This window comes from Centruroides vittatus, unplaced genomic scaffold, assembly GCF_030686945.1.
Source record: "Centruroides vittatus isolate TY-2023 unplaced genomic scaffold, ASM3068694v2 contig_630, whole genome shotgun sequence".
Classification (NCBI taxonomy): Eukaryota; Metazoa; Arthropoda; class Arachnida; order Scorpiones; family Buthidae; genus Centruroides; species Centruroides vittatus.
The window spans coordinates 1636124-1658681 of record NW_027122387.1 but is presented as its reverse complement, the minus strand read 5'-3'; the positions used below and the strand labels follow the sequence as shown (position 1 = coordinate 1658681).

General features: G+C 32.4%; 3 protein-coding genes across 3 annotated transcripts; 1 reads left to right on the top strand and 2 right to left on the bottom strand.

The window, feature by feature from the left end:
• Nucleotides 1-842: 842 nt before the first annotated feature.
• Nucleotides 843-3102, bottom strand: LOC136979690 (uncharacterized). The gene is given in 3 exon segments (XM_067275731.1): nucleotides 843-1291; nucleotides 1294-2142; nucleotides 2836-3102. Coding segments are annotated over 3 exon segments (1518 nt in total). The 5' UTR covers nucleotides 3056-3102.
• A 3323-nt stretch (nucleotides 3103-6425) lies between these two features.
• Nucleotides 6426-12794, top strand: LOC136979678 (outer dynein arm-docking complex subunit 3-like). Its single transcript, XM_067275719.1, has 11 exons — nucleotides 6426-6483; nucleotides 6549-6623; nucleotides 7404-7583; nucleotides 7944-8048; nucleotides 11183-11431; nucleotides 11505-11615; nucleotides 11681-11838; nucleotides 11903-12056; nucleotides 12129-12266; nucleotides 12340-12400; nucleotides 12471-12794. The coding sequence occupies exons 3-11, from the start codon at nucleotides 7410-7412 to the stop codon at nucleotides 12602-12604; spliced, it is 1284 nt and encodes a 427-aa protein (XP_067131820.1). The 5' UTR covers nucleotides 6426-6483; nucleotides 6549-6623; nucleotides 7404-7409; the 3' UTR covers nucleotides 12605-12794.
• Nucleotides 12701-19052, bottom strand: LOC136979682 (UPF0449 protein C19orf25 homolog). Its single transcript, XM_067275723.1, has 3 exons — nucleotides 18807-19052; nucleotides 16786-16865; nucleotides 12701-12885 (listed from the first exon to the last, which is right to left on the bottom strand). Exons 1-3 carry the CDS (start codon nucleotides 18916-18918, stop codon nucleotides 12727-12729), a joined length of 351 nt encoding a protein of 116 aa, XP_067131824.1. The 5' UTR covers nucleotides 18919-19052; the 3' UTR covers nucleotides 12701-12726.
• Nucleotides 19053-22558: the final 3506 nt, after the last annotated feature.

The window sequence follows — 22558 nt, the reverse complement described above, 5'->3', positions numbered from 1 at the left end:
GTGTAGAGCAGATATAGAGACTCCACCAGTTTCATTAATTAAAAAAATTTGTTACCCTAAAGAATTCTCCTTTAGGAGTGCTGCAACTGCATGGGGTTGTGAACATGAACAAATTGCTTGTGATGAGTATAAAAGATTACAACACAAAAAACATGAAAATTTTAGTATGAAAGTTTGTGGACTTCACTTAAATTCGTCCTGGCCTTACATTGGTGCAACACCAGATGGAATTGTAAATTGCAATTGCTGTGGAGCAGGTTTAATAGAAATTAAGTGCCCATGGTGTAAGAGAGATGAAAATATAGAAGAAAACCCTCCAAATTTTCTAAATAAAGTGAGTAAATTCACGCTAAAGAAAGATCGTGTGTACTACTATCAAATTCAAACTCAGCTGTTTATTTGCAATGCTAGTTATTGTGATTTTGTTGTTTGGACAAAAAAGTCCATTTACATTGAACGCATTACACGTGACGAATTGTTGTGGGCAAGCATCGTGCAACAAAGTAAAGCCTTTTTTGTGCACTGTATTTTACCAGAGCTAATTGTAAAAAAATTTTCTTCCCAGCCAGCTCTACTCCCACGAAAAGATCCAGAAAATGTATAAATTTTATAGAATAAAATACTTTACTGTACAGCTAATTGTTTAGTTTGATGTAAAAATTGCCACTTTTAAGCAAAAAAAAAAAAAATAAAATAAAAACCCAGAATGTATTACAGTATTGAATAAATATTGTAATTCATTTGACTAATAAATAAAATTTATTTATTATACATATTATTGGAACTGTCAGTTGGCAAAAGATTTCCACTCCCAAATAACAAATTGTGTTATAACAAAATTATTAATCAAATGGAACTACACTGTTCGATAAGTTTATTAGAGCACAACAAATTGTGACAATTTTTTCAATTGTTGTTACAGAATCTTTGGTTCTAACTGTAAGCAGTTCAATTGATAGTGTAGACTGCAAGATTCTATATTGATTTCGGATGCGGCCAATTACTCTTTCTACGTGTATCCTCAGATGTGAAAGTTTTCTGCTCTGCATCACATCTGTAGCTGAAAGTTGTTTCTTTCCTCTTGTGTATGCTGGAAGTAGAAGCTTTGCACAATAGAAACCTACACTGTCAGCTATATTAAACCCTCTGTCGGCTAAAATAATATCACCGGGATTGAGATAATTTAAAAAGCCAGAATGCTCAGTTAAATATTGGTCACTAACTCTACCTCCCCATGGTTCCGAAATAAATGATACTGTTCCTTGAGGTGTTACTCCTATTAAAAATTTATGGTGTTGTGATGTTTATATTGTGACCAAGTCTGAGCTCTAGAGATTAATGATGAAGGTCTATCAATAAAAATTTCGAAACAATCTATTATTATGGCAATGTTTTCTCCGAGGCAGTTTTTAAATACACTAGGCATTGTTTGCTGTAAAATGTCCCTATCTGGCCAGTGAATTAAATCAGACAAACGAACATACAAAACATTTGTCCATTTTTCCAGGATTCTTGAAACTGTTGATCGTGAAACATGAAACCTGTAGGCAAGATCCTGATGACATAAACTCATTCTGAATCTCATCAAACACATCAAAAATTCCTGAAACTGCGTTAATTTGCTTTGTTCTGAATGTTGAACAGCAGAAGAACATAAGTCAAATACAGCCAGAAGGACATTGAAGTTTACCATTCCTGTAAAAAATCTTGTTTTTTCATCATTTCCTCGAAATGACTGAAGTGAATAATAATCATTTATGGTGGCTGTTGCTTTTAATGTTGCCAGTTCTTTCCGAAGTGCATCACATTCCTGTTCCAAATTATGTATCATAATGGAAGTAAGTTCTGTTTGTGACATTGATGCAACTCCTTTTTCGTTCTCAGTTTGCAAGTAAACAGTACTCTTTCCATTATTGCACAAATCTGAAGCTGATTTTAAATTTACAATGCTTTCTGAAACTTCTTCATTGGAAGAAACTTCAGTTTGATGCACTTTTTCACACTGTCTACTTTTTCTTCTTTTCGTAGCACGTTCATATCGTTCTTGTCTTGCTCTTGCTTCCTTTGATCTGCTAATTTCTCCCATGTTTATAGTTGGGGCCCAATCTGGAGATTCTAAATCATACAGCTTTGCTGGTTTTCCTTTAAATAAAAAATAGTTTCACAATAAGTTTTGCTCACATACATATATACTTTTGTGTTTACAAGTAGAGAAAAATAGGAAGCAGTGAGACAGCAAAATTTATAATAAGAAAGTAACTTTACAGAAAGTATTTCCATCATTAGCCCTTGTAATTCATCCTAATATGTTCTTTTATGGCATAACAGTCTGAGAAAATGTAAATGCATATTAGTTTCTTAATAAACATTATTGTTCCATTTAACTAATTTTTTTCTTCTGTAATTTGGCTTTAAAACATTGTCTGAACACGTACCAGGTATGAAAGAGATATCAAGGAAAGAAATTTATCTTTTCGTTGCACCTTTTACTTCAGTTTAAATATTAAGTAAAATTCTACATTTTATTTGTAACCTTTAAATTAAAAGTTAATTGTGTGTGTCACCATATTCATTCTAAAGGAAACAGGATTTTATGACCACGAAAAATTTTCTCAAAGATGGATGGTACATAATATTTGACTGACCCACCAATGTTTTCTACGGGGCATCCATTATTTTTCTCAGGATTAAAATAATCGTTAAACAACCGGAGTAAAGCGTGAATTAAGAAAAGCATCTCACAGTTCCCTACTCTCTCCTATACGAATTACAAGGTAACGCAATCTCAATTTATAAAAAATAATACCAAAAACAAGACCAATTATGTACATTTACCTGAAATGAAATGTTTATTGCAAACACGTTTATTATCCGTCACAGAGGAATCGGTAAAGTTTTGCCTGTTAATTCTGGAAAGCCATTCCGTTCGCCTTTGCCGGGAAAGATCTTCGGTTTTTTTATCTCGATGGTGAATTACCGTCGGAATTCGGAAAAACGACCGATCTTTATGCTTTCCGCGGTTGGAATCGCAACCAAATACTACGCAATGGACCATAATAAATTAAAATTAAACTTTAAAAAATATGAGTTAGATGGCGATATCGAGATCGGCAACCAACATGGCGCCCGCTTGTTGACGGGAGTCGAGTGACGTCACGTGCACGTCCTCTATTGTAACGATAGAACGTCCTAACATTATACATTGAAATTTAAAACGAAAATAATAGATAAATTAAAGTAAGGATGGACCCAAATACAAAAAAAAAAAAAAAAAATCACTGAACAAACTGTTCTTCCCGTGTTTTTTCTTTGCGAAGGAAGGATGACGTGAAAATTGAAAGATATTGTGTAATGAACACCGGAGACAATGTTTTTTTTCTTTGTTTTATACTTTTACTTGTTTCTCGTATATTCGGGATCTTTGGGAAGAAATTCATACGCAATTGAAACAACCTGTTATTAAAGTTTTTCGAGAAATTTCAAAATTTACAGTTTGATTAAAGTTTGCTAAACTAATATATGTGTGAGAAAGATTATAGATTCACTCGTGTGCAGGAGGCTGGGAACAGTAATAAGGTTCGGAGCAGCATCGGACTAGCAAATTTCGCCCGGAAATACAGTATATACCTAATAAAGATCCATAAATCATTCAGCACCTATTTCCCCAGTTCAATTTAAATAGAGGTATATATAGATGCAGTTATCGAACAAATATATTAATAGCGATCAGTGATTTAAAATCAGAACTATCAGAAGCTAGGTCCCACCTGCTATGGTCGATATACTCATCAGTTCACTGAAGTCCTGATGATTTCCCAAAAATATCTTATTTCTGTTAAGGATTCAAGGATCGACAAGACAGCACTTAATCTTTTTTAACTCTTTTATTAACCGTCCGTATTACGTAACAACCACGAAATAAAATAGTGGAGATTTTTCAATAACCTTTTCTTTCTAGCTTTTAGCTCTAATCTTTTTTCAATCAAATGAGAATCAAAAATGAGAGCTCTAGCCTTTTCTAATAATGTTCTGTTTAACCTTTCTGCTCTCCATTCAATTGTGAAGTGGGGTTGGAAGTCAAGGTCACAATAGTAAATGTTTATTACTTTCACAGAAGGGTGTGAATAACACTCATTTTTAACGTAAACAAACCGATAAGTGCTTTATTACAGTGTCAATTATCTCGAGTTTCAACGATTGACCTAGGCTTTCTTTGTAGCCGGAGAAGGGGTAGAGTTGGGTGTCAAGGTAATAACAGAAACTGTTTATTCCTTTTACTGAAGAGTGTCATTTCATCCATCCCATTGCTAATATCAACAACGTGCTAAGTGTTGTATTACCACGAGTCACTTCGTAATTGGATAGGAGAGATAGGTAAGTGTTTATTACTTTTGAGGGAGGTATGAGCTAGTGAGGAGTCACACCGGTATCTACTGTAAACAAAGCGCTAAGTGTTTTATTACTGTCTAAAAAAGAAAAGGTTGTCTGATTGTAATTGGATCAGATGACAATGTTATTGTTTCAGTTATATACACGGAAGAATAATAGAACGTTTTCTTTATCATTTAACAATTTTGTTAGTTTTGATTGATATTAGTGTTTTTTGTACAAGTTACGACGTTAAGAAAAAGTCGATTCTCTCGAAACCTTTGTTATAATTGGTGCATTTCTGTTTCAGTTCTAAGAATATTTCTAAACAAAATGACGCGATTCTTTTGAAAAGAGTCACTCAACTCAACAGACTACTGTTTAGAAATTTATTAAAACGTAAAACGGAAGAAAAGTCCTTCCGGTAGGGCAGCTCGCCCAAATTTAACAAAAGCGACACAGAAAGAAAACGTAACAAGATATTTCAAATCGTCCACGGCTGACTATAGAAGATCGCTGGTTTTATTGCCAGAGAGGAGTGTTAGAATCGAGTCTAGAGGCCGTTGTTCTCCAACACTTGCTGTATGCGCTCTGGCATTATGGCGACCAGAGTCGCAAACAGCCAGAGCTTCCCGGAGTTTTTCCCACCTATGGTAGACGATACTCCACAATTCCTCCGGGGAAGATCCTCTTATAGGCTCTCTGGAAATTTCGGCCCAGAGATTTTTAATAGGATTCAGATCCGCATTCCTCCCTGACCACTTTAACACCCAGCTTTTGATGTTTTTTCATCCATTCTTCAGTAATTTTCGCATGCGAATTGGTGATTTGACGTGGACAAACGGCACAACGACGTCCATCCCATATATAGCTTGTAGGGATGATATTAAGCTATTCTCTAAAATGTCGACATATTCGTGGGCAGTCAGATGGCCGTCGATGGAAATTAGCTCGCCGGGCCCTGCGGAACTCATCCATTCCCACACACCTGCAAATAAAAAAATATGTATAAAGTATTGATGATAATTAAGGAGAAATCAAGTTCAAACGCAAAAGTATGCTCAAGATAATGACCTACAGATTAATAACAATATAACATACGATTTGTATGTCTTTGTTGCAACCAGCCATTTTCTTTTAACTGTTTTTATGATAAAAGGTATGCGAATAATGAAATGATAACTAAAAGAGCACATTTTAAACATTCCATATTCTTAATTTTCTAAGAACATTTTCGAATATACAAATTTTGACTAATTGTGGAACTTACCACCGGCCGAAGCATAAGACGACCGGATGGCCGAGTGGTCAAGGTGGCAGCCTGCCGCTCTGGAAGACCCGAAATCCGGGTCGAAAAATCTCCGGGAATTTTTCGGGTGGTCTGTCTGGATATGTCGGACCCCGTCCCTCACTACCCATAATGGGCTTGCTAAAAGATGCACTAAGAGGGCCTCTTTTAGCAAGCCCATTATGGCAGAGTTTCAAATAAAGCCTGAAACATAGTTATAAAGTTAAGCCATGTATTGTTACAAAAAAGACTCAAAATCCAAGTTACAAATTAATAAAATTGTAGATAATAAGTAACGAATATCAAACTAACGTGCAATTATCAACATATATTTTCATACATTAGTATCACCTCAAATTTTTTACACATACCCTGTATATTTGTGTGGAGACTGTTTTAAAAGCTAGAAAATCTTTATCTTCCCACTGGCAGTTATCTAGTCTATTGTATTTGTAGAATAAGACAACTGTTGTTCAAAGTGGTAATCGATAACACCTGAAATGTTTACCATAGCAACGCTTAAGCAGCTTTAGTACAAACACTTGGATAAAACCGTTAAAAATATAATATGAAGGCATCCTCCAAAACCAAAAATTCTTACAAAAAAGATATAGAAATATTGACGTGTCGCTTACAAGTGATCGGTAAGTACATTTTTACATGCGAAAAATTCAAATTCTAGTATAATTCTTCGATTATCTGTAGAAAAGGAGAGGAAGGCCCAGAAAGAAGACTACGAAGAACAACTACGAAACAACGAAAAAATTATTAAAAAATTGAAAGAAGAGGTTGAAGAATTACACCAGAGAAAAAAATTGCTAATTTCGGTAAGTAGTTTCAACTTAACAACCCGTCTTCGGAAGTATTTTAGTAATTCCCGTTGTTATTTTAGCTAGTTCAAGAGAAGAATGTTAAAATCGATCATTCTGCAATTTCGGAAGGAAGAATTAATTCACTAAACGTGCAAGTAATTTTTAATTCAATGTTTTTATGTAACAATTTAAACTATTAACTTGCTTGATAATACTTCAAATTTTAAAGTAGGGGAAACGGGGCAGTTATTACCATGTGTTTTAACAGTGTCTGCTGTCTGCAGTACCTCACTATCACGTCAGAGCACGTAGCCTGATAAACAAGCGTGTCTCAATTTAGGATTTGTAATGGCAAGTGAGCTATATAATCTTATATATATAGTACCCTAGCCAGATGACTGAGTGGTCGAGGTGGCGCCCTACCGCTCCGAGGGACACCAAGGTCTATATAAGGTCAGGACACGAGTACCGGAGCCCCATTTTGGGCCTTTTTGAGTCGCACGTTTAAAACAAACTTGTACGAGCGGTCAGTTTTATACGACATTAATTAAACTAATTTATGCAATTTTAGTTTAATTAATGTCGTATAAAACTGACTGCCTGTACAAGTTTGTTTAACATGCGACTCAAAAAGGCCCAAAATGGCAGCTCCAGTATGCGTGTCCTGACCTTCTTATACAGTATATACCTTGGAGGACACGGGATCGAATCCGGACGTGTTCATTACTGAAATTGAATCAATTACACTTGGTCTCCTCAACACAAAACTTAATTAAAACCTGTTGTTGTTGTGTAGCATTATTTTCGATTTCTTGTGTATATCGTGTTGGCGTCTTCATATTTACAGTATAAATACAGTAACGCAGTGTTTTACAATAGCAAACTTTTTCAAATTTCAAAATTTTTCAAAATTTCAAACTTTTGCTGTATTTTAGGAAAGCATGGACAAACTGAAGCAAAAATTATTTGATCAGACTAAACAGTTGGATTTACTTCGTTACTACAGTGGTGAGAAAGAACAACGATTGAAAAATAAAAAGCTTCAATGCAGCGAACTAGCAAAAACAGTTCGGAGAATTAAAAAGAAAAGAAGCGCTAATATATGGAATAATAAAGTAAGTTTTAATAAGAATTAAGTTAAAGTACCTGTGCGTTATTACATTTTATTGTATGTCGTTGCATAATTTCTAGGGTAGTCTCAGGTAATATAGTATAAAAACAATAAGTACCGCCTTAAAGTACGGTCGTGTGGTCCTCGAAATCTGGTCGCCAACTATTTCTTGGCTTGTCCACTCGAGATGAGAATTAGACTATATTTTAATAAATCCTCATTAGAATCTAGTGACATTCTTTTCTTTTTTTGAAACTCAATAATTTAACGGTCTACTGACTAAACCGTTTAATTATTCAGAGTTTCAAAAACTTTTCGGTATATATTTTTACAATAAAATAAATGTTTTATCTGTATTACGTAGAAAATTGTAAAACTAGAGAATAAATGGTTAACGAAGAAAATGAGATTAGAAGAAGCTCAGTTTATTAACCAAAAGTATAAAGAAATTAAAGATATTTTACTTCAGGTAAGTGTTTTTTTTTTATAATAATGCATCATCATCTGTACTGTCAGCGCAGTGGCTCATTGTAGCGTTATGGGGCAAAGGAAAATTTGAATTAAGGGTCTTCCACGTACAGTGTTGAATTCAGATATTTCTCTTCGGGGAATACTCGGCATTCTCATTCTTTTTTATTAAGGCGACTTCTGGATAAATTATTACTAACCGAATTATATTATTTAGCCTATGATAAATTTGGTTGTATTATATGTCGTTTCACTTAACGTCGCAGTTTCCGAACTTTCCGTAATTTCAAATTTTAAAAACAATTCTCTGCTCAGCACAGATTTACTTTAATCATCCAAAAAGTCTTTATTAATAAAGAATTGTTGACTCTAGGAAGAAACCATTTGACTTTTTTATATACAGTGCAGTGGCGTGCCGTGACATTTGATGACAGGGAAGCTGTGTTTCTGTAACAAGCCGACTTCCAGGGGCAATCAGTTAATTGCGCGTCAGTGATGGTCTAGGGCAGGGGTGGCGAACCTATGGCACGCGTGCCCAAAGTGGCACGTAAGAGAAATCTTGGCACGTAATGTATCATATGATTTCTGTTTTTTTCAATCATCCTTTCTGTTTATCACCTGATCATCCTTTTTTCAATCAGATTTTTAACATTTATTCGAATTAAAGGGTATTCGTTTAATTTCTTTAAATATCATTATTAGAAGTCTAAGACTTTGGCACGCATTAACATCTTTAAAGCTAAGTATGCTTACAATATGGCACGCGGACTCAAAAAGGTTCGCCATCCCTGGTCTAGGGTCCATTCGTATTCATTTGTTCGATAAGCCAGTAAAAACAGTAGACTTCTCTAAATGTATTTTTAATGTCACAGTTACATTCTGAATCGCTAGCCACGATATAAAAGCTAAAATTAAAAATAAATTATAAAAACTTATTCGGTGAAATAAAATGTGCGGTGGATACACATACCTGGTACAATATATTGTTCCAGTGGCGTAGCTAGGGTGCAGTAGGTGCGGTCCGCACCGGGCCCTGGAAAGCGATAGGCTCATAGGGGCCCCAAAATCAGGAAAAAAAGACCCGAAAAATGTTCACAGCAATCAGAACGAAGCGAAATTTAGAATTTGGCTACTCGAGCTGCTGGGGCCCCTATTACACAGGAAAACCAGCAACTTAACTGTAATCTAATTATACACTATATAAACCACTAAACAAAAATATTTTAGTCCGCCGTTTACGTAAACAAAACAAAATATCTAACGCATCATTCAAAGAGAACATCTAAAAGCAGTGTTTTCAACGGAATAAATAAATTTCAAAGCTAAAATTTACAAAAAAAATTACTTGTTTTTGTTTGGACGTTCCCGATTATCATTACAGAAAAAGGACACCCCTGCCGAAAAATTTTTTTGGGGGCCCACAAATCTGGTTCTGCACCGGGCCTGGAGAACCCTAGCTATGCCACTGTATTGTACAATTGTATTAATATACTTTTAAAGAAAATTATAATTAAATGTAGCTTTGTAAAGAAACGTACATAAAAATAACATAAAATATTATTTTTAAATTTTAAAACAATCCACTTAGTCAAATAGCTCGATACCAGTGGCTAATGGATGGAATCAGAGATGGTACAGGTAGGTGTGCAGTGTGCGCGTGCCAAATCCCAAGAGTGCCGATACCGGTCAATGTCAAATGCCTCTCGTCCCATCACTAGTGTACCTCAAAAAAACGTGACAGGGTTCTTGTAAATTTTAAACGTTTCTCACCATACTGTAAAAATCTAAATATGTTAAACTTAATACTAAGTAGATTGTCCATCATTTGTTTTCTAACTAATTCGTTTTAGGACCGGTGTCCACGAATATTTCCAAAATTTACAACTTTTCGGTCACTCACATTGAACTGGAAAAATTTCTGTCTTTATTATCTAATATTATTAAGAAATCAGTCCCCACTGTACTTGGGTAGAGATTGGTTCGGTTAAGTAAAATTCTGGCTCTTTCGGCAGGGTTTTATTTATGTCCCCAATTCCCTAATCTCTTAATTATTTCATTACTTCTTAAGTAGAAATAAGTCGAAACCGGTTACTTTGTACTCGAATATCTGTAGTCTTGGGAAAGAAGTAGAAAGAAATTTTTATGACAATGGATACATAAATCGTAAATTTAAGGAAAATAAATTCTAGAGCTTTATTTGTACCTTGTGCGTCTCATTCATTAAATTTGGTTGTAAATGATGCTGCCAAAGTAACAGTTAATTTTTTAACACTACTAGAATTGTACACGTTTTATCTGCATCCCCTTACAGATGGGACGCACTAAATCGTAATATCACCGGTTTAACATTGAAATCCGTAAGTAATATAAGATGGGAGAGCGGAATAAACGCGGAATAAATATATCAAATATTTTAATGGAGTTTTTTAAAACTCCTGTCAACTATACAGAACTATCATAAAAACATGCCAGTAAACTCCTATCGGTTGGGTTAAGTTATAAATCTAGTCTACTCGTAATTCACATAATCAGGTGAGGGCGGCCGAATATCTAGCAGGCAGGCTGCTAACAGCCCAGAACCGCTCTTGGATAGAAACATTGGAAGCGTTATACGTGTGTAGCTTCCACTGGCTTAACTGTGTGAGGTTGGTGCTCTGTAAAGTGCATGTGTCAATGCCTATAATCTGCTTGGAAGCTGACCCGGTTTCGACATTCCAGTGCTTCCATTCAGCTATTGATATTCGAATATACAATAACAATCTTATCGTTTTTTTCACATGTAGTATAGAAATTTGTAATAAGATACATAATGCGGTTATAATAAAATATTAATTTTAATTAATTCAAACTACGTTAAAATATGGAAATTCATATTTTAGAAAATACAAGGGAAGCGGCACTTCCACCGCTTCCAATGATGGCACGCCACTGATACGGTGAAACCCGTTAACACGACCACCGAAGAAACCAACTCAAAGCGGTCACCTTAGCAGGTTTCACTGTATGTGTATGTGGTGAAAGTAAAATTATATTGATATATTTATTAGTCATACAATACCACTAGTGTTTCAATACATGTGATAATACTAATTGAAAAATTGTTAAATTTTTGTTTCTTTTGTTGCTTTTTTTTAGGAGCAAAAACATTTTGAAAAACAACTTGATACTTTAATAGAAGAATTGAAAGATTCTAAAAGTAAAAAAGAAAGCATTGAATTATTAAAAGAAAAGGCTAAATTAGCAAGAGATCTACAGTCAAACAAATTCGATAAATCAAAAAATAGACTTGAAAAGACTAAACAGAAACAGAAGACAAGAATTGTTAAATATCAAAATCAGCTGTCAAAACTTAAAACGAAACAAGATAAACAAACAGTAAAAAAGGTAAGATTATATTCTATCATAAAATAGAATATATTATATACGGTTAAACTTATTTGAATATTAACAAAATTAGTCAACAATTAAAAAAGAAGATTCAATATACAAAAATGATAAAGCAGAAGAAAATTTCTATGAAGAAACACTACAAACGATTAAAGATATTACAGGTGTATCTTCTATTGAAGTGAGTTCAAATTTTTTACTTAAATATATTAATTTTTACAACTAATAATGAGAAAATAATTCTAGGAATTTGAGGAAAAATACTTCCAACAGCAAACGACTCGTAAGGAATTAGGAACACTTCGTGATGAATTGCAACAAAGATTAAAAGAATTGAAAAATGAAGAAACAGAACTAGAAATTACCTTAGAGAAATTAAGAGATACTAATAATTATAACAAAATGTATGCTTTCTAATTTATTTACATTTCATTAATATTAAAAATAAATTATAATGTTTATTTGTAGGGATATTGCAAAAGATTTAAATCAAAAAGAATTAGCTCTGTTAGCAAAACAACAACAAAATGAAAATGAAATGAAACAAATTAATAAATTACTGGGAACTATAAAATTATCCTTACAACATATTTTCATAAGTCTCCAAAATATTTTAATCCAGGTATAAAATTGTTTAGAATTAGCTGTATAAGGAATGTAAAAATGTAAAAATTGGAATATCTAATTTTTATAGGAAAATTATGAAATTCCAACTAAGAATCTTTCAACTGAAGAACTATTAGAACTATGTAATGATGCTGTTAAAATTCTTCTTAAAAATATTAAAGATCATAATTTACAAGAACTAAAGAAAAAAATAGAACTAGAAGGAGTAAATTTAATCAATTCTCTCTCTTATTTGTTTATTATATTTAACAGATGAATAAATAAAATTTGTTTTTCAGTTTCAGGAACAATTAAAACCAGTAATAGTTTCAGACATTAAACTTAGAAAAGAATTATCAGGTATTTAAATTAATATTTAATCTTATTTTTTTAAAATTAAAACTAAATTACTTGTGTTAAAAACCCACAGTTAAGAATCCTTCATTAAGTGATAATGATGAAAATCTTGAAGAGTGTCGTGCATCCATGAAGGAAGCAGCAAAAAAATTTGTGGAAACAAATACAAAGAATAAGAGTGAACAAATACAAATAATTCAGTTATAAATAACTTTTGATCTTATAAACAATGCATCTTATATGTAATGTTATTAAAATTAATTTTCTGTTTCAAATATCTATAATATTAAAAAAAATAAAACATTTATGTATAATAAATAAATTATTTATCATGGCTTTATTAAATTTACATCATCTGCAGCTTTCTGTTTTAAGTTGTGTAATTCTTCATTAAGTTCATTCTTTAACATTTTCAATTGTTCATTCTCTCGTTGCAAATTGGGAAGAATTTTCTCTAATGTATTACAGGATTCTACAAAAGTTTTGACCTAAAGAAAAAAATATTTTAATATGTATAAAACTCAGCTAATAAAATTTTATAAATTCATTTTCTCAATAAGAGAATGTATAACTACATTAATAAATTAATTCGTGAAAATATTTAATTAATGATTTATGTAAAATTTTTAAAAGCTTAAGGAGTAAAAACTATACAATGAATAAAATCAAATAGAATTAGTAAATACAGTATAGATAATGGATAAATGCTAAAGACCATAAAAAGTTGGTATGATTAAATGCAAATATTTTCCAGAGCTTTTAGTTTTTGGATACCATCAATGCAGTAATGCATAGTTTAACAACTCCAGTGGGTCTGCCTGATCTGCCTTGAAAACAGAATCAATTGACTTGCACATTGTGCAAGTTCCTGGAAGTTGTGCTTGGATATGCAAATTCAGTTTGGCCCTCAATTTAGACATTCTCGAGCAGTTTTGTTCGAGAAAGACTGAATAATCTTTAATACTTTCACTAATTCTTAATGATCTTTTTGTCACATCTGCACTCTTTTGGGCAATTGATGCTTGCTTTCTTGATGACATTTTCAAAACTGGTTAAAATTCTTTTATTTGTACAGTACTACTAAATTATTATTCAACAAACAAAAAACCAACAAGAATCATTTTTGCAAACAGATTGTGCTACATGTAAAAGCTATATACTACTCCAATATTTAGAGGTAGTATATAGCTTAGTGTTGATTCTAGAGTCTAAGTAATACTCATACAAACTTTGGTTCAGATCTGTTTAAAAATAAAGATTTGTATAAAGGTATGTTGTTGGTTTGTACCAATAAACCAGCAAGATTTGATTTTTATATATATAGATTATTATGAATATTGTACTGTGAACAAATTATATATTTCATAAAATTATTTGAGTTAGAAATAATTTTAATAAAATGTACATTTTTAGAATATATGTTTGGTAGTAAATTTTTATTACTCCACAGATTATCTGTGGAGTAATAATTAGCTTAATTCTAGTAAATTTTTATTATAATTAGCCTAATTTTAGATCAAAAGTAATTTAATTAATACAGGAAATTTAGTATAACAATAAATGGTTAATCATCATCAGATACTAACATTGATTATAAGAATTTAATAAATTTCTATTAACATATAATTATTAAAATCTACTACTGCAAATATTTTAATCTTTTTAAATGATTTGTTTTTCTGTTTCCAAAAATAATCATCTCTGTTTATTGTATCACTTGGAAACTCATCTATAGTGATGATGATAACTGATTAATACTTTCAAAATAACAAAGTTAATTACCCTGCTTAATGATGAAGTTAATGTTATAATTATTACCTTACAAGTTTTGGGAAATACAGATTTTGTTAACGTTAAACAACTGATGATAATACCCATAATTACAAGAAGAGTCTACTGTACTGCTATTCCATACAATATATAAACAATATTACATTCTTAAATTCTTTGTTTATAAGCCTATACTGAAAATACTGTTTTGATAATTTTATTATCTGAAAAAAACAATAATTTCAATTTTTGCTTCAACAATACAAAGTTTATTTTCATTCATAATGATTACAACAAACCAAAATTATTTTTCAAACTAACTATGGATACTTTTCCAACATTTATTCTTTGAAAACATTTTTAATGAAACTATAAATTGAAGACTATTTTTAATAAAACTTTTCAATAGATAAATATAACTGTTTAAAGTTATTCCTTCTCTTATTTCAGTCATTTATATGTAGACAAAAGATAAAATAATTCTATGCTGTGGGTTTCAAGGCACTGATAAAAAGCAATAAGTGCATTAATAGTAGAGGAGATTAAGTACAAAGATAAATGTTTTGTGTACAGTTGTATCTCATTTGTTCACTTTTCAGATATACAATCATTAGTATATAACTTATTAACTTTCCTTCATAATATCTAAACACTAACGTATTCTGTTCCTGATATTTGAGTAATACCAATTCTCAATTCAAGCATCTTCTGTGTATAAAAACATATACTTTATTATTTATACACTAAAATTCTTGGTTTCATAAAGAATCATCCAGCTACAAGAAATCACAACTAATTAGCTCTGGAAATTTGTAACTACATTGGCTCAAACAGAGACTAATTATTATACCTAACTCTTGCCTTATGGCCATGTTTAACTTTTAATCTATTTAGTGTAGATATATATGTATGTTACTGTGAATGACTGATATCTGGCAAATGTTATATCCGGTGAATGCTGACATTCACTAGAGAATGTCAGCATTCACACAGTCGTTTCGTGTATGTACGAAATATTTGTTAAATATCATCATTTCTCACTTACACCGGCAAATGTCGACATTCAGCATGCACTGATGGCGAATGTTGAATAAAAATATTTTTATTACGTTAAGACAAAAATGCAACTTTTAATATGTCAAAATAGGAGAAAGCTTAAGTAACAGCACAAGTTGAACTTAAAACAAACAGTACATTTTAAATCATTAAAGAAAATAATACAATAATAAACTTACACATAAATTATGTGATTAATGTTATACAATCATATTTATTTCAACAATTTAAATTGTTGTGGCAGTTTGAATTGCACAAGAGTCCCTTGCTTTTACAACTGCATTTATTCGTGGAACACTTCTTTATGCAATGACAGTGTGTATAGCCTTGTTATCCACTTTTTGAATTAGCTGCAGTTGCTTCTCTCAGCGATATTTCTTGATAAGAAATCTCATCTATAAAAAGTAACTTTTCTTTACAAATTACAAACTGATTACGGATATAAAGCTGCTCGAGGGTACCATTTTTGTTTGCTACTTTAAAAAAGTCAGAGTCTTTCTTCTATTCCAACAACAACCGCAAACACATTTCGGGAATCTGTACAGCCATGGTCGACATCAGGGACTTGTATTTGTATGGTATCACCAATTTGAGCAGAAGGAAATTTTCTTTTTGAGGTTCATAACATTTTCGTTGCTTGCAGTAGAAGATTCTCTTTTTATAGAAATAACTTCATGTTGTTCAGTCAGGGCTTGATACAAAGACATGGTAGGTTGCAGTTCCTCTTCAATATTTTCCTTTGAAATATGGTATTCGTTATGGCCACTGCTCAAGTTTTCTTCAAAAGTATTAACAATTTCTTTGAGCCGTTCTTCGGTTTCAATATTTGCGATTTGTTCGCCAGGCAAAGAAGACGATGCTATGCCTCTTCTGATTTAACGCCAAACTCGGCTTCTTAAGGACTTTGGCGTATTCCTTCGTGATTTGTAGTGTTCTTAGCAAATTATACAAAAGGCAAACCATCTGACCATTTATTTGTATCATTATCGTTCATCCATGCAGTTAACATATTCTGTATATCCCAATTGGCCCTTTCAACTGAGCCTTGTGTTTGACTATGACGAGGCTTTCCATAAACTATCACAACATCTTTCCACATAGCACATAGTTCGGATATAACTTGATTACAGAATTCCCTACCATTATTTGAATGCAATATAGCTGGGGCACCAGCTTCTCGGGTGTCATTTCGACCTCCACCAAAAGCTTATCTGTGCTTGTCAACATACACTGGTGATTGTTTGAAGGTATAATAATATAACCAAATATTCGGTCTTTCACAGATGTATTTTGTATGTGTCGACATTCACCGGAGAATATTGACATTCTCTAATTTTGGTCTTTCACAGTAACATGTATAGTATAAATGTATATAGATAGAGCTATGTACTGTACAGTACCTATGAGTTCAAAAAAGTGATTCTTTATGAAACTAATACTTAAAGTATACAAATCTTTAATTCAATAACATTAATTAAAATAAAATAGTATATTGTACTTTTTATACTAAACTACATTTACAATAAATTTATTTTAAATTATAATTAATAGATCTGAAATACCTTTAAATATGAAAGATTATAATCATCTAAAACCTTTAATGATAAATTATCTACATGTTTTCCAACTTTAGAACTTGAATCTGCAAACAATTTAAAAAGCTAGATTAGTAAAATACTCATATCCAAAAAAAATATTTAAAAATTACATAATTAGAAAAATTAATCAATAAATATGAAATATAACAATCAATGAATAAGAATTGTTATTTATGTAAGTAAAAAAAAATACTCGAAGGCAAATTCATGAGAATGCAAAAAAGATATTTTATCACAACATTGACATGTGACAGCTTCAACAATGTCCAATTAAATGAAATCAAATATAAATTCTCTAGTTAACTAAAGCAAATAAAAACATGTTTTCATTATAAATTCTTTTTCTAAAATCCAATAAATTTTTTAATTAAACAGACAATTTTTAATAGAACATTTTTTTTGTTTCTATTATGTCTATTAATGAAATCTAAATTAATATAAAAAAATGAATGCAAGTACATTCTTCCAAACAGAACACAAACAATCCAAACAATTGGAAGAAACTAAATACCAAGGAATCTCTGAATAATATTTTAACTTTCCATCATTTTTGAAGAAACAGGATAGCTGTGCATTGTATGCCGAGATTTAAACTTCAGTCTCTTTCTCATTTTCACATTGTAAGCACAGACCAAATATAAAAATTAGGTTGCCAGGAGACGAAATGGACCCACCACCAACTATAAGGCAATTATTTAATTTTTATACTGAATAAATAAAATTTTTAAATAATACATAAATGAAAGAAAGGTGCAATTAAAATTTTTGCTAAATAAACTTATATTTTTTAGTAATTACAGTGTGCATATATTGTACAATACACCTTACTAGCAATATACAATAGATACTGAATCTAAATACAAATTATTAAAATTAAATTTTTAATTTTTTTATTTTATAAAAATTTTGAAATAGTTTGCTTGTACCGAACATTTTACACATTAACAGATAAATCAAAAGCATATTTCATGCAATCCACTATTAAGAACAATCATTTAAATTCACTAGGTGATTGTGAGAATCCGTCAATAATTGCTTATGCTTCCAATTCATCTAATTAATCTTTTTCAATAGACAGCAACATCGAAAAAGAATTGTCCTTTCACATTGGACTCGAGTAACGGTAGCGCACAGGTAACTTTATAAAGATTATCGGTAAAAGTGCATATAGGTAGTATCTACGGCACAAAGGTCAGTTTTTAACCTCCCCTGCATCACTCTACTGCCTATTCTACACGTATAAGTCATCTTACTTGTAACCAATTAACCAGAGCAACATTCGTTTTTTTAAAACTGCTAACGTTTCTGATGCCCATCCTGTGCTCTTCCTCAGGCATTCACTTAAAATCATTGCAAGCTGGTTTTAAATTTTCAAATTTCTTTTAAAAAAACGAATGTTGCTTTGGTTAATTGGCTACAAGTAAGATGATTTATATTTAACCCGGTGTGTTAGATGATTAAATACTATTCTACACGCTTCACGCATAGACACACACCCGGGTGGCGGTTCTTTGGAACCTGGGATAGGGCGAACCCCCACACCCCCTAAAACTACATAACATCAAGTACTCCACGAACAGTCAAGTAAACCAAATAATTAAACGCCACAACCTTGGAAGTACCACCATTGAGGCTACTTAGATGCACTTCTCTACCAGATTATCATATTTGCCTTTTCATTAAGTCTGATGGATGCCAAAATATTCAGTACACGTGAACAAATGCTATAGATTTTGCACTTGTTACAACTAGAATTCAAACTTAAAAGACATCCAGAAGACATTTTCTGCACAAATTTCAATTTTTCCTCATTTGAAGAAATGAGTAAAAATTCTTAAATGAGGAAATTTTGAGAAAATTTGAGGAAAATTGAGGAAATTTTCCTGAAATGAAGATACAAATAATTTCTAACTGGCGTAAAGACAAAGCGACTGAATCACAACAATATTATTCAAGTTCATTAAATTAAAACGTGGCTTTAATACCTGGACTGATTAATAACACGTCGTCGGGTTTAGCAAAACTTAAATCTTCTAACATTTCTTCAATCGAAGGCGGAGACGGCCTTTCGGGTAAGATCGATTTCTTTTTAAACATTACAAAATTGTCTAAAACTTAAAATAAATCTAACGAATTACTTAGTTTTTATTTTAATTCGCTATTATTATCCTATTTTAATATTTAATTCTACCGAATTTATCTTACGCTCGCCATCTTGGTTGTTTACACTTTTCAGCGCCCTCTAAAGGAGATTTTTACGGTTAATATATATATATAAAAAAATTCTCCTTTTTTGTGAAAATATACTAAACAGTAGTCAAATTCTCACCGAATCGTCAGATTTTTAATAAATAATTGAACTGATAAATAAAAAAAATATTTAAAGACATTATTTATACGATTAATAAATTATATAATTTATTTTTAAAATTGGAATTTACGTCATCAAATCAACAAGAAATTTCGTCTGCTTCCAGTAATAAAACTTTCATCTACTACTGATTAAATGTAATTTGTCCTCATACAAATACATTAAAAACATAAAAACTTTCAAGTGTTGAAGTTAATATTTAAAAATGTATAATCAGTCTATATATATAATCGAGACGAGTTGATAATAATAATAATCAGCGCAGAGCCCAAACGGTTAGGAGTTGAAAGTTGAAATTTGGTACACAGTTAGGGTACGTCACGAGAACGCACACTAAGAAGGGATTTTTTCGAGGGAGAGGATTAAGGTTTACCCTGAAGAGCTTGGCTTCTACTGTACTATTTTAGATGCGGTTTTTTGCGTTTTTTATTGCGTTTTAATAGGGTACGTACACTAAGAAGGAATTTTTCGAAATTACCCCCGCGAGGGAGAGGTTGTTAACACTTCTCCCCTCGGGGGAAGTGTTAACAATGGAAATGTTAAGAATGGGCAAGGTTAGCTCATACAGCCGATTTAGCCACTTCCTGCCAGATTCCGGATATACGTCATCCGCAGTCGAGCCGTGGTCGAGCGACTGCTTCACTACAGTAAGCGAAGGAAGAAAATTTTGGAATTTCACTATTTTTGTTACTTTGTTGAGAGTTTTTAGACTCTTAATCTTCGAAGGTAACTATATCTATGGTTATTATTATTATTAAACATAATTATTTCGATAAAAATTGTACGGAAGTAATAAAAGTGTTCCTAGAACCGTTCGATATTCTGTTGTAGTCTTTACTCTTCGTTCTGTAGAAACTTCAGAATATGGTTACGGATAAAATATATTTATTACTAAAATACTTTAAAATACTAAGAATAGTTTTCTGCATTTATAAAAATAGTATCTGCACGATGAAACGACGACTACAAATAATAAACTAGCCCCGTAACAGGATGGTAACACTTTAAAGATAACTCGAGTTGTAAAAAAAATATTGTTTATTATTAATTAATATAACTTTTTAAAATATGCATATTTACGTAAAATGCATAAAAATGCAAAATATAAAAATGTTTTATATATTTAGTATAAATTTATTGTAGTGTTATTTATTTGTATAATAATTTTATGTAAGAAATGTTAATACTACTTTTTACCACTTCAGAATATTATATCTCGATTAGTTTATTTGGGAAAATAAAAAAATACCTAAATTTTATTATTATTATTTTTAGATTCCAGGAGCAACATGGGCTGTTGCAACTTGTAATAACAGCTATTGTAAAACAAAGTTATTAAATTTACGTAACATTTTTCGGTACGTTTCAGTGCTTGCCACAGTCAGGAAACCAGCGACATTAATAATATAGTTATATCAAAGTTTGATATAAATTACGTATAAACGTTAAAAGTTTTATATAAATCACGCGTAATTATTTAAATTATTTACATGCATTATATAAATATTTATAATTGCTTACTAAATAGTGATGCAAGCTATTGTATCAAAAGCAGAAACGTCAGAAAACCTAATCCCGATTACTAATTTTTTTAGATAATCGACGAATAACATCAAAAGTCGAAATACCGTTAGTAGGAAATCGACCCCGCTTCTACCCCATCAAAATGTAAATGCCTCAAAAGTCGCGAAAATATCAAACAAAATCACTCAAAGTAACAAAGTTTCGAGGAAAAATTTGTTGATTAAATCAAAATTATGACCATACAAATATTTTCTATCCTCTAGGATCCTCTAAGAAAAGGTCGGCGTCAATTGTATTGTATGTATTTTTTAATGTCATATCGTCGGTATAGTCCAACCAGAGACAGATGGTAAGTTGTTACCATTTGTCTCTGGTTGGACTATAAAAAGGATGATTGTGTCTGACCCAAAATATTTGTATGGTTATAATTTTGATTCAATCAAAATCACTCAAAATTTCCCAAAAATCAAGCAAAAATAGAAAAAATAACAATCAAAAACCTTCGATCCGACTCAGTCCAAAATGGCTGCTACAACCGCCATTTTGGACTGAGTCGGATCGCATCGATTCGAATCGAATCGGATCGACAAGGCTTTCTATTATATCAAAGTTTGTTCCTGATATCGCCCCCAAATGCTGTGATGTTAAACGAGTAGCGTGTCGGCAGGTGTTCTAGGACCGGACCGGACCGGAACGGACCGAATCGAACCGAACCGTTAAAAGTTTACTAAAATTAAATTTTTATATTGGATATCGTTGCAAATTCGAAAGATAACCAGTGATCAAAGAAACTGTAAGTACGAATCTTATGTTAACATCTCCCAGCGGCCGCGGTCGGGAGGAGGAGGAGGAGGAATACATGGAATCTCCCCAACCGAACGGACGTGACATGTGGTCAGCCGACTCCCCGCTGACTACTACGACTGAGTCTCCCCAACCAAACCCTACTTACTGGCTTTATCATGAGGAACCATCTAACGCGGACCTCCTACAGCGGATAAACTCCCGAACTGTTACTCTAAACAACCCGACATGTGTCCTACAAACGGAAAGAACGCACCCCTCTCTAACTGGCAAACGAATCTATCAACATTTTAAACGTTCGTATGAAAATATACACGGGAAAATATCGAACATCACTACCACCAGAACTGGAAAAATTTATGTAACAGCGATCCAATCTTTCATCCCCACTTTACTATAACTTACTCAGATCGACGATATCCCGGTACGTATTAGTCTCACTAGAGGTTCCTATGCCCGCATAGGCATAATAAAAGGCGTCCCTTTAGAGCTGCACGCAGAGGAAATCTACCAATTACTCAAAGAGGACGGCCAACTCCCAATTAGTGTACAACGTTGTAGTCGAAAAGTAGACGGTCAAACGATCCCAACCGGAACAATTAAAGTTTCGCTAGTTACGACTGATCTCCCTCGTCATCTGCGGCTTTACCTGATGGCGTATCGCGTGGAATCTTACGAGGAACGTCCTAGAATTTGTCAACAATGCGGAAAACTGGGACATACCAAAAATTATTGTAGAGGCATTCCAAGATGTACACGGTGTAGAGACCCACAATATGAAACACAATGTACAGCTGAATCTACTCGCTGCATAAACTGCAACGGCAATCACTCATACTCCTCATTACAATGCCCCGGAATCCAACATGAAAAAGCCATACTACGTCATCAACGTATGTACAACTGTTCACGAAAGGACGCCCGGGCTGCCATGCACCCTCTTTCTGATAACATTCGCGGTTCCTACAGCAATGTGACACAACAGTCAACCTACTCACAGTATCAAACCCACGGACGGCCCTGCCAAACAGCGACTCA